The 13592-nt window shown below is 39.6% G+C and overlaps 1 protein-coding gene across 3 annotated transcripts in view; it reads left to right on the top strand.

Annotated features, from left to right (window-relative positions):
* The window catches only part of PIP5K1B (phosphatidylinositol-4-phosphate 5-kinase, type I, beta), a 316932-nt gene that overhangs the window by 152513 nt on the left and 150827 nt on the right, over positions 1–13592 (top strand). For all 3 annotated transcript variants that reach the window (XM_011970143.1, XM_011970145.1, XM_011970144.1), the window contains one exon: positions 6252–6382. In XM_011970143.1, the coding sequence (XP_011825533.1) occupies positions 6252–6382 (131 nt within the window). The remainder of the gene's footprint in view (positions 1–6251; positions 6383–13592) is intronic.

Below are 13592 nucleotides of genomic sequence, written 5' to 3' on the forward strand. Positions count from 1 at the left end.
TGGCTTGAGCCCAGGAGTTTGAGGTTACAGTGAGCTGTGATCATACCACTGCGCTCCAGCATACGTTGTAGAGCCAGAGCGGTGGATAAATAAATGGGGAGGCTGGTCAGCATCTCCCTTCCCATACACTCATACAAGAATTACTCTCTTGCTATTTTGTTGTTGTTGTTGTTGTTGTTGTTGTTGTTGTTGTTAAGACCGAGTCTTGCTGTTTCGCTCAGGCTGGAGTGCAGTGGCGCCACCTTGGCTCACTGCAACTTCTGCCTCCTGGGTTCAAGTGATTCTCCTGCCTCAGCGTCCTGAGTAGCTGGGATTACAGGTATGCGCCACCATGCCGGGCTAATTTTTGTATTTTTAGTAGAGACAGAGTTTCACCATGTTGCCCAGGCTGGTCTCGAACTCCTGACCTCAAGTGATCCACCCTCCTCAGCCTCCCAAAGTGCTGGGATTACAGGCATGAGCCACTGCACTTGGCCCTCTCTTGCTGTTAACAGGTGATACTGAACCATTTCTTTATGGCCTGGTCCAAGGCACCTTGTCAGTAAATATCTCTGATTTAGAATTAGACTCTGTAGGTCTATGGTTTTGGGAAAATAGATCTCAGAAACAGAGACAGCCTTGGACCTCATCCCTGGTAAAAATGCACACAAGGGAAAATTTTTCACATGTAATTTTTAGGGGTTCCTAAGCTCAGCTTGCTCAAAGGCTATTTGGTTTTTAAAATATATATCACGTGTGGGAGTTAGTGGGAAGCAGACAGGGAGTAATATTCTAAGATAGGCTTCCAGTGTTAAGCTAAGGGGTTTGGACTTAATCCTCCAGGGAGAGTGCTGAGAACCCATGAGAGGGCTTCATGCAAGGCACTGACATGATCAGATTTGTACTTTTGAAAACAATCACTCTGCAAACATCTATATTGGCCATAATCCCAAAATTAGTTCATCAGTTCACCTTAGGTGGAAAAATGCTGTTGACATGAAATGTTTTAGTATTTCCTTTTAAAGCCAGTGATACCAGATGGCATATTAAGTTACCTAATTTTATAGATGTGTACTGTAGAAAGCAGTTTCCTGTAAGGACATTAAAATCTTGTCAGATCATTGCTTTTCTAAGAGTGGGTTTGCTTAGGCATTTGGTCTTATTGTAACTTTCATCATTATTATCTCATTGTTCACTGCTTCTCAGCTTTTATCAGATCCATCTCTAGCAGAAAAAACTCAGGTAAGTAAAGCAAAATTGTAGAATGCTGCATTGGGAGCCTTCTAGAAGACCAGAGTATGCACACACTAGCCAAGGGATTTAGGCCAAGTTCATCTCCCAGAGCCACGGTTTCCTTATCTATACTATGGCATTAGAAACCCTACCTATGTAACAGTTGTGACAATCAAATGTGATCATTAAAAGACAGGGCTTTGAAAACCATAACATATTACCCAAATGCAAGCTGATATTCATTTTCCTCTTAGTATTACCATCATATCTGAACACATTTGGGTTAATACAGAGGAGCTGTGAAACTAAATGTTTGTGGTTTGCCTTTGTGATATTATATGGTTCTCCCTTTCTCCAAGTATCATATGCTTTTAGAGGTTTTTCTAGTATCCAGGCAACATATTGCCTCCACTTAGCCCTTGCAAAAACCTGAATTAAAAATAGACTCTGATTGCTGTGTTCTGAAACCTATACCTATATGTTTTAAAGGAGTCAAAGGTTCCCCTTGGCACTCAAAGGGGCAGTAGTCCTGTCCTAGCACTTTTAGAGCACATACCAAGCCATGCAGAGGAAAGCGGAGAAGCTTTCCTGGAGGCATCCTGGAGGAAGGAAGGGAGCTCTAGCGGCTTAGAGTTATCAGGGAAAGGACTATTGGTTCTATTAGTGCAATCACTAGCACTTCACACAGAAGGTTCTTTGTCATCATCATGATTTACTAATCTCATCAGAGACAATCCAGGTAGTGTTTCAAAGGGTTTTTTCACAGTTTCAAAGTACATCTTGCTTAATATTAGGATGTGCCTCAGACATTTCCACAAAGTAAGATGCTTTTTTTATTTTATTTTTTTAATTGACAAGTAAAAATTATATATCTTTATTGTGTACAACATGACATTTGGAAATATGTATACATTGTGAGATGACTCAGTGGAGTTAGTTAATTGAGGCAATGTGCATTTCCTCACATAGTTATTTTTTGTGATGAGAACACTTAAAATCTACTTTCTTAGTGATTTTTAAAATACAACCATGTTATTAACTGTAGTCACCACATTGTACAGTAGATCTCTTGGACTTATTCCCCCTATCTAACTGAAATTTTATCCTTGGTCCAATATCTCCCCAAGCCCCCAGCCCCCAACCAGCCCCTGGTAACTGGCATTCTACTTCGAGTTCAACATTTTTAGATTCCATATATAAGACGCTTTTTAGCGATACCCAAATGTATCAATATTAAAGCACTTAATTTTTACACAGACCTGGGGAGGAGGAAACTTTGAGGTGTCATTCCTAGTATGTCAGCAAAATAACGCCTTTTGTTAATAGTCCCCGTGTTACCAGTGGTGACATTAACGATGGTGTTTGTACAGCTTTACCAAGAGGTTTACAAGTTTTTCTTTGGCTTACCTGTGGGTGGGTATGATTGGAAGCAAATAACATTTTTACCCTTTTTTCACCAAAAGGAATGACTCTCTCAGAGCTTTTGCTTTGTTGAAGTCAAACATCTAAACTTAAAAGAGAACTTCCAACTTTGATTCTAGGCTCATTTTACAAACATGGATGTGGAGGCAGCCTGGGTTTGGCAGTCAGACTCCACCACACACTAGCAAAGGGACTTGGGCAAGTCACTTAAACTTGCTGAGCCTAAATCCACCCCTGTAAAATGGGAACAGTTGTTACTATGCTTCATGTTTCTGGAGAGGGTCAAATGAGTGAGGAGATTCTGATTTAGAGGCAGTGGAGTATAACTTGGGACTCTGAAGCCAGCCTTCCTAGAGGTGAGTCCCAGCTTCACCTTGTCAGTAGCTGTGTGACCTCGTGTAAGTTGCTAAACCTTCCTGAGGCAATAGAAACAGTAAGAGTGCCTACATCATAGAGTCGTGAGGATAAAAGGGTTAATATAACCAGAAAGCAGTTAGAACAGTGCCTGCCATTTAGTAATAAACACTACATTAGTATGTGCTATGATTATGACAGATTATGATCATAATTGTTGTTATTCATATATCAAGTGCCTGGCATAAATTAGTTGGTCTGAAAAGATTAATAACTACTTTTATTATGTCTCCCATCAGAGCACCTGAATTTTAAATGCTGTGAATGGAAAGTAATATTATTACCAGTCTGTTTTTGATTTAACTAAATATATAACAGCAGGGTTCTTTTCAAAATCTTACTCCTCAGGGACTCAAAACTTAACCTCACACCAGAGGAGAAAGATTTTTTCTTAGAACAAGACCATATATTTGGTCCTCACTCGAGACCTTTGGAATCAGAAATTCTGGGGACATGACCGTCATCTGTTTTAGCAAGTGTACCCAGTGATTCTCATGCTCCTGAAGTTTGATATCACTATGTGTAGACTAGTCACAGCTTTGACTACCTTCTATTGCCAGGGTGGAGACAACAAAGAATTGGATACTCTGGCTGGCTGTTCCAGCCCAAGAAGTGTTCAAATGATGTTATCGTGGTGGTTTTGTGGGTTAAGCAGATACAGGTAGTTCTGGAAAGCAGGGTCAGGGGTGTGGTAGGGGGTGGGTACGGTACGGGGGGTGCAGAGCACTTGGGCAGCACCTGTTGATAGATCTGGCTTAGAACAATGTGGCGTATTGGGCCCTCTGGGAAGTGCTCATGTCACCTCTTGTGCCTTACCAGTCTGAGTGACGCGTGGGAGAAGAGATGTCTTTTGAATTTTTATGCAAGGTTAAAATAAAGAAAATCCATTTCAGCCTTTAAAAGTCAGAGCTACTGGTACAAAAGGTCACTGACGCCAATTGGTGACATTGCAGAGCTCAGAGAGGGAGCATTAAAATAGCAGGTTTTTTTTTTTGTTTTTTTTTTTTAAAGAAACACTGAATGCGCTGTGGGCTTAAGTCTTAGTCTTTTGCCATCTTGCTGTCCTAGGATCTTAAATAAAAGGGTACGTGAAAAAAGAAAAACACGAAGACATTTTTCTACCTCCTTAAGTGTCAAGGATGTAGATAGTTGTCCTCACACTAAAGGTGACATAACCTTTATTGTGGAATAAGCAAAGTGATGAAATGATGCCCCTATGGGAAAGTAGTCAATAAATGGACTGGAGACCTAGCCCTGTTCTAGATGTAGTCTGTTTGGAGGTCAAGTTTGGATAACTGAAGATGACAGTGCCTTGGGAAATGAAGTCAATCTAGAAGTGGTGTGGAGAGGTTGTAAGATATTAATTGGGCTCTGTATACACTGCATTTGTGTTGACAGAACAGCATCCCAATTGATTGAAAAGAATCTGCGAGCCATCTGAATAGAAACCGTATTTAAGCCATTAGGAATGAATTGATTACCAGGGTAATTAAGGAGACCTGACGATCAAGGACCAAATTCTGGGGACACTGCAATTATAGCAAATACAATATGAGAGGTCAGTGAAGAAGTGACAGGAGAGACTATCAGAAAAGCTGGAAGTAGGCCGGGCATGGTGGCTCACACCTGTAATCACAGCACTTTGGGAGGCTGAGGTGGGCAGATCATATGAGGCCAGGAGTTTGAGACCAACCTGGCCAACATGGCGAAATCCCATCTCTACTAAAAATACAAATATTAGCCAGACGTGGTGGTGCATGCCTGTAGTCCCAGCTAGTCAGGCTGCTGAGGCATGAGAATTGCTTGAACCCGGGAGGCAGAGATTGCAGTGAGCTGAGATCGCACCACTGCACTCCAGCCTGGGCAACAGAGCAAGACCCTGTCTCAAAAAAAAAATAAATTTAAAAAAAAATTTAAAAATGTATGTGTGTGTGTGTGTGTGTGTATGTGTATGTATTCTATATATATAGAAGTGGCTCCAGGACCATATTCTATCATAGAAATCAAGAGAAGAAATTTTTTCCAGAATAGACAGGTGTTCTCTGGTGTTAAAAGCTTGAAGAAATAAAAAGATACAAAGCATGTGGGGAGGTGGGGATGGATCTTAGATTTGCTGGGTAAAAACATTAAATCAGTAAGAAAGTATCTTTTCTATAAAGTCAATGATCTTTATTACATCCATTCAAGTCAGTGTTTCTTAACCTCGGCATTATTGACATTTTGGTCTGGATGATTCTTTGTGGTGGGAACTGGCCTATGCAGCATCCCTGGCCTCTACCCACCAGACATAATGCCACCACCACCAGTTGTGATTACTGAAAAATGTCTTCAGATATCGTCAGATGTCCCTGGTGAAGAACCACCGATTTAAGTGTTTAATTCCTACCATGTATGTAGCACTACATTAGGCAGTGCAAGGCATAAAAAGTATGACACATTTCACCATAAAAAAATACATTCTAATTGTCCTAAATGGAGTTATTCTGTTATTTCTCCTATTATGTTGGTTAAAACTATAAATGTGTACACTCATACACACACGCACGTGCACACACACACACATATATACATATTTACAGTAGTTATTCTCAAAGTTAACATTACATCAGCTTAATTATTGGATGATACCAGAAAAGTAGTAAGTGGGAAATATTGATGTCCCCATGCTGTATGTTTTAGCATAGATCAGTGTAAGAAATTATTATGGATCTATGGTGAGACTAGTAAGCAATTTCCAAATTATTTGTGTACTCTAAAGATTCAAATTGTTTTTTTCTCTCTCATTTCTTATGAAGGTAAAATACTCTTACTAATTTATAAATATGTTATAGAAGTTCTTATTTTTTAAAATGTGAATATACCATTTGTCTTTGGGTAGAAATTATAATACTATTTATTGAAAGTGTTCCTTCAAGTTCCTGAGTTCTTAGTGAAAGGAAGATGAGCAATTGGATTATAATTTGACCTTTAAACATTTATTTATAAGAAACATTATCACAAAAAAATGTATGAAAAGAAAGAGCTTTAATATTTGGAATAGATTCTGCATCAAAAGAAGCAACTTATCATCTTGCCAAACCTCAGCCTTGTCATTGTTTTGGAGCCAGAAAGAGAATCGAACCTCACTCACGTTTTGTTGCCTGTACCATTGAACAAGGCCCTGACTCTTAAGACTAATGTTGAGACCCTTGTTTTCTTTGCAGACTGCATCATCTGCTATTAAAGGTGCTATTCAGCTGGGAATAGGATACACAGTGGGCAATCTCACTTCCAAGCCAGAACGAGATGTTCTTATGCAAGACTTTTATGTGGTGGAAAGTGTGTTTCTACCTAGGTAAGAACATTTTTATTTGTGATGATTTCCATGCTATTTCTTTGTGACAACCCCGTATTGAAGGGCTTTTCTACTATGTGCATGTTTACATGTACAGATGTGAATATTGGGCCTTTGGCAGGCCAAAGGCAGTCCAAATGATGTTTACTTCCTGTTTCATCGCAATTACTTCCTGATGCCTCGCAATTTTTATGTGAAGATGGTAAATAGGTTTCATCTATGGACCAATTCTAATTAGTTATGATAAATACCTGGAAGACCATATGGAGAAAGATTTTGAGGTTCAGTGGGAAAGAGTGCAGTAATTACAGAGTAATGTCCACCAAGGGTTTAGAGAAAGAAGGCTTCCGTGAAGCAGCAGCTGGTGCTAGGTTTTTGCTCCCCCTAATTTAAAAGCATGAGCTAGGCCCACAATTGGGCCTCAAATCTGAGTCTAGTCTTATCTATTCTCTTTTATGACGACTTTAACTTAACTTTCCTCTGGAAAACATAGAGAATCCTGCTGTTTGCAAAAATACCAAGGTTACCCATACATATTATCTCTAGCTTTCATCATTTTAGGGTGATGGGATCAATTATTTAAAAACGAATGCATCTGGAAATGGATGATGGTAATATGAATATATTAGTGCCACAGCACTGTACACTTAAAAATGGCTAACATGGTAAATTTTATGTTCAGTATATTTTACCACAATAAAACTAATTAATTAAAAATTATATTACTACCTTCATTTAGGAAGAGAAGAAGTAATCATTAAATAAGAAGTATCGTGGCTGAGGCCGGTTGCCCTGGCACTCAGGGAGGCGAGGCTACGCATTCGAGATCAACCTGGTCAACACTGATTTTAAAAAAAAAATTAAAAAAAAAAAAAGAATCACCACAAGTGACAGAATTTTTCAAATGATCTGAAAAATAAAAATAAAGATGTTCAATTTGGGGACTTGGAGGTAATTATTTTGTCTTTGAAGCTGTGAGAATTGATTTTAACATTTCTCTTCAAAATAAGCCTTGTTATTACCAGGCTTGGGTAAACATGGCTAAAGTGACACTTTGTTTACCACTAGTGTCCCCATCACCTTATTAAAAATCTGTATGTATCTTTAGAAGAATTATGTTAACACATTTATCTCTGTGTGCAGGTGTCAATTGCCTAAAAATGAAACTTGTATGTGGACATGTGGTAACCCCCACATAGTCACTAAGGACCGGAGCCCATAAATTTTTAAAAGTCAGCTACCTAGTTTTACTTCAAATGCTCTTAGCTGCAGAATAAAGTTGGTCTACTGGCCTTTTGAAGTCTACTTGTCTAGGGTCCTCTAGCAGCCATGAGAACCAGATTCCAGGCAGAAAATGGACAACTCCAAGGCCCAAGATATAATCCTTGCTCATGATCCTACTCTTCTTTCTATAGTTGGAATTGTTCTCTGTGTTTGTTTTTAACAGTCTACCATTCCAAAAAAAAGTATGTATTAAGTACATATTTTTCTCTTAAAAGCCAGGGGGTCTTGAGTTTATCTTCATCTTTTGGTATGATTTTTTTAGGCTCATAATGCTTGTGTGTTTGCAGGATGTTTGTTTGAGTTCTCATGGTCTCCAAAGGTCTCTACCCAGAGATTTCAACTTTGTTGTTCTTTGGCTACAAAGAACAGGAGAAATGGAGGACTTTGGTGAGAGTGTGGAGACAGTGAGCTCAGGGTGCTGAGGGCATTACAGCTGAATGTGGGGGTATAAAGATGTTTCATGTGCTCCCCCCATCCTCACTGACTGACCTCTTCTACTTCCAGTGTCCAATCAACATAGCCAGCCATTGACGGGCTCTTGGGGAAAGCATAGCTCAGGCATGGGGTCCCCAAATCCTAAATACCAGCACACCTGGAACTTGTTGACATGCAGATTCTTGGGCTCCACCCAAACCAACTGAATTAGAAACTCTGTGGGTGGGAACCAGGAATCTGTTTTAACAAGCCCTTGGGGTGATTCTCATTACAGAAAGGTTTGAGAACCACTGGCCTCGCCCATGACTTTCCACTTGAGAGAGAGAACTTTTCTGGTAGATAACAAATTTTGTTCTTGGAGTTATCACACGTCTCTTACAACTAATAAAACTCAAATCATTTTTTAAAAGCATCTTAAATATCCAAATGACATCTATTAGCACTTTGTGTCTTTTGCCTTCACTGTCATCCAAGGTAGCAGCAGCAGGTGTCTCACTGGCAGAGGAGTAGCTAGCTGACTTTCGTTTATTTAGAGGTATCCCTTGTCACATTTAAAATATAGCATTTTAGAGTATTTGCAGCCTATAAATGTGCATACTTGTAATCCCAGCTACTCAGGAGGAGGCTGAGGCAGGAGAATCTCTGGAGCCTGGGAGGCAGAGGTTGCAGTGGGCTGAGGTCCTGCCATTGTACTTCAGTCTGGATGACTGAACTCTGTCTCAAAAAAAAAAAAGAATGAAAAAGAAAAAAATTACCTCCCTCATTTTCTTTATAATAGTATTGTGTAAAATGAGTAAAAGTCTGTAAGAAGAACTTTGAAAAGTATTAAGTGATACACATATGTGTGTGTGTGTGTATATACACATATATATATACACACATATGCAATGGAGTAATGAAAATACATAATAAATATAGATTAAAACTATTTAAAATAGATGCATGAAATAGAAAGGCTAAATAGATATAGATGTTTGCATATAGGCATATTTAGTTGGATTAAGTTAGATTTAAATAGTGCGATAGAGAACTGTGCATACAATTATAATTACAAATCAACCCTTTCTCTGGGCTGTCTAAAATAATCAGATATTAGACCAAAAAATGACATGCTGTCTGCCTTACCTTTTAGTGATGATTTGTAGGAAGAGGAAGGTGGGGACTGGTGAGTGGAAAGATAGCAGAGTTTGTGAGGGAATGTTCTGTGTGACTGAAGACAAAGGCTGGAGATTCATGGACCGAAGGTGTGAATCTACTCTGAAAGACAGGCGAGAGTCCAGTCCAGGGAAAAAGGTGCAGATGGGTAGGATTTGGGTGGGTACTTGAATTTAAAAAAAATGGATTTGGCCGGGCACGGTGGCTCACGCCTGTAATCCCAGCACTTTGGGAGGCCGAGGCGGGCGGATCACAAGGTCAGGAGATCGAGACCACGGTGAAACTCTGTCTCAACTAAAAATACAAAAAATTAGCTGGGCGCGGTGGCGGGCGCCTGTAGTCCCAGCTACTCGGGAGGCTGAGGCAGGAGAATGGCGTGAACCCGGGAGGCGGAGCTTGCAGTGAGCCAAGATGGCGCCACTGCACCCCAGCTTAGGGGACAGAGCGAGACTCCGTCTCAAAAAAACAAACAAACAAAAAAATGGATTTGTGAGGCAATATTGCTGGGGTCAAAACCAAAAAATCAAATTGACCAGAGTGAAAAATAGCCTGGGTCCTAGCATGGTTCTGCTGCCACATGGGATGACTGGACTGTCTTTTCAGGTTCATGTAACAAACTATACTATTTAAAGTATACATGAAATGCTTTCTATTCATTCAGGCGACCTTACTAAAAACACCCCATGAAAATGAAAGTCTGTATCTTGCCTTCAAAACAAAAATGGCAATACAAAATTTAACATTTGATGCATTTTTTTTCTTATTTGTTATTTTTAAATTAAAAAGAATTATTGTCCCGGCTTGGCTCTATGCCCCTGGACTCGGACTCCCACGCCACCATGGCAGGTGCTGGCCTCAACATTTGATTCAGACCAAGAATTTCTTTCAGCAGATGCTATCTTGTGTAAGTAACACAGGCACACCAGATGGATTTACAGTAAACAGAAGAAACTAGTCTTGCCTCAGTTTCATCATCTGGACTCAGTGTCTTCATGGATTTAGCAAAGGGATTTGGCCCAGTGTTTCTCAATGGAGGTGCTATTGGCCTTGTTGGATAAGACAACTCTTTGTGCAAGACAGTACATTTCAGAAGATCTGTGGTCCCCAGGCCCTGCCAGTAATATCTCCTAGTTGCTGTAGCAATCAAAAAACCCCTACAACGTGATGGATAAATTTAGTATCTTGATTGTGGTGATGGTTCCACAGGTGGATATACACATGTGAAAAAGTAACAAATTGTATACTTTATTGTATGTCAAATAAACTTCAATAAATCAGTCAAATAATGCTTTCTCTCTTCAAGTATTTCCAAGCCCATATGGGGATGAGGAAAGGGGTAAGTGGGCAGGACAGGCCCTGGTTGTAAGCATCCAAAACACTCTGCAGTCTCTGATGGCTCCAGAACTCAACGAGTCTATCTGGGTCATAGAACTAATTACTTGAGGTACCTGGAGATGTTTTAATTTATTGCTCTCTGAAGTTGCAGAATCCATTTCCCCTAGCAACCAAATGCATTGTTTTTTTTTTTTTCTTCTTATTTATATATTTTGAAGCTGCTCAAAGTTATTTTTAAATATCAAGTACATAATTTGTCCTGTGAATTATTTCATTTTGTAGATGGAAAAAGCCCTGGGCCTTTTTAAGATTTGAAAGAGGATATAAAAATCTCTTTTAACTGTCTGGCTCCAGGATCTTCCAAAATGTGTTCCAAAATCTCAAAGTAGATAAGTAAGAAAATCATGATCATATCTTAATATTTTGACCCCAAATTCTGTGTTAGGATCAGAAGCTCAAGGTTGTAGATAGTTTTCATGCATTGATAGGATAAAGAAGAAGGAGGATGGTTTATAATGCTTGTACCATGTAAACAAGAACCTAAGGTGGCAAAGGGAGGCAAAATTTTTAAGAACTAACTGAACCAAGCATAGTTTTATTCATATAGTAAATTGGCTTATATAACATATATTAATTTTTATTATCTTTCATCTTTATAAGAACACTATTTGGTATATGAAATAATTTGGCCCTAAGACATTAAGTCACTTAGCCCAAGGCTATCCAGCCAATAAATGGTAAAACCAAGATTTTAACTCAGGGTTAGCTGGCCCCAGAGTTTTGTTTTTCTCTACATTGTGGCAATAAAGCATGGGAATGGTATTTCTGCTTTATTGAATCAGAACAAGTGTCCAGCTTTTATCTTAGAATTATGGACCTCAATCTGCTTCTTTGTTCCCCTCAGAACCAGCCCTAATCTGTGGAAGTGGCAAAAATGGTTTAAAAGCTGGTGGTAAAAGTTTAAAATCTTTCCATATTCAAGAATAATTATGCAGCTGAGGAATTTTTAAAGCCCCTATATTTCAGTCTCTTCACTTGTCAAACAGGAGTTTACCTTGATGTAAAGATTGTTACGAAAACAGACTGCCCTTGGGTTTGACCCACATGCACTTCAGGATTTATTTGGACAGCCAGGGAATACCCACCTTTTGAAAAAGAATTCCAAGAAACTGTGGCAAAGGGGTAAAACATTATCCTAAATGATAAACAAACATATATGTCAAAGGTTCATATAAAATATTGCCTCATATCATAACTCAATGTTACAGGTTTGACAAACTAGCCAACTGCCTGCATTTCAAGGCATAATGACATAAACTTATCCAAGAGTCCATCTTATACCAGGGATTCCCAAACCCTGGGCTGCAGACAGGTACCGGTCCGTGGCTTGTTAGGAAACCAGCAGCACAGCAGGAGGTGAGCAGAGGGCAAGTGAGTATTAGGAGGTCAAGCTCCCCTTCCTGTCAGATCACTGGCGACATTAGATTCTCATAGGAGCACAGCCCCTATTGTGAACTGTGCATGCAAGGGATCTCAGTTGCTTGCTTCTTATGAGCATGTAATGCCTGATGATCTGAGATGGAACAGTTTCATCCCAAAACCATCCCCCCATTTCCACTGTCTGTGGAAAAATTGTCTTCCACAAAACTGGTCCCTGGTGCCAAAAAGGTTAGGGACCACTGTTTTATACCATATGGGTCAGCATACAATAGCCTATGGGACAGGCCCCACTTACTGCCCGTTTTTGTAAATAGGGTTTAATTGGAATAAAGCCACATCCATTCATTTACACATTGTCTGCGGCTGCTATTCTACAATGGCAGCAGAGTTGAGTAATTGCTACAGAGAACGTATGGCCCACAGAGCTCGAAATACTATCTGGCCCTTTATGGAAAAAGATTGCCAAGGCTGGGTGCAGTGGCTAACGCCTATAATCCCAGCACTTTGGGAGGCCGAGGTGGGAGGATTGCTTGAGCTCAGGAGTTTGAAAGCAGCCTGGTCAACATAGTGAGATCTCATTTCTTTATATTTAATAAAAAGAAAAATAAATAAAAAGATTGCCTTTAATAGAAAAGTAAATAAAAAGATTGCCAACTCCTGATCTATACAAACATTCTGCACCAATTTTTATGTACATGTGGGTAGAAAACAAAGATACCAGCATAGTCTTCTTGGGAGAAAATGAGAGGCGACTGCTGCTGGGCAAGCCCATAATATGATGCCCCTTCAAATCAAAACTCTTCACATCTTTGTTCAATGTGTATTTGGTGAGGATGGGGAGAAACTGATTTCCTATTAATAAAAGCCATATATACCTCTTCCTTCAGTTCAAAATAAAGGATTTATTGCATGCACTAGATATTATACAGTATTCTACTTTGTTTGAAATTATCTTCAAGCACAGTTTTCCAGTATGGTAATAACTTCTTGGATGGTTTAATGTTTAGATAACCGATGATGTCACATGTTCCCAGTAAATAACATCCCAGAATACACTATTTGGTTGGGGAATTTAAGCTGTCTTCAGAGGCTGACTTTTAAAGATTGGCTGTCAGCTGGTTGGTCTCTGAAGATGGTGCAGCCTCCTCTTTTACAATGCAGTTCATGTGCACCCATCACAGAACTGCTCAGCAATGGGAGGTTGGCACCAGCAAGGAGTGTGTCTTTTGTTTTGCTTTGTTTTGCTTTTCCATTCATGAGCACTATCTAATTTGGCAAAAGAGAGGACCAATTTCTGTCTCTCTCTCTAGTTACGTAAAGAATTGTATGTGGAAACCAAGGGATCTCCACCTTGGCTGAACTGGCAGAGGCAATGAATAATACCTTAAAGCCACTTTTACCAACTGCTGTGTACGAAGGTCCAGCTTGAAGACTGGGTACCATCAGTGGTTTGTTACTGGATTGTAGTGGCATTCATCCAACTGTAGTGCCCCTTAAGCTTTCCTAATGTCTGTACATCAAGACAAAGCACCTTTCATTTATCCCGTCACACAGAGGGTAA

Source organism: Mandrillus leucophaeus, unplaced genomic scaffold, assembly GCF_000951045.1.
Source record: "Mandrillus leucophaeus isolate KB7577 unplaced genomic scaffold, Mleu.le_1.0 Scaffold93, whole genome shotgun sequence".
NCBI lineage: Eukaryota > Metazoa > Chordata > Mammalia > Primates > Cercopithecidae > Mandrillus > Mandrillus leucophaeus.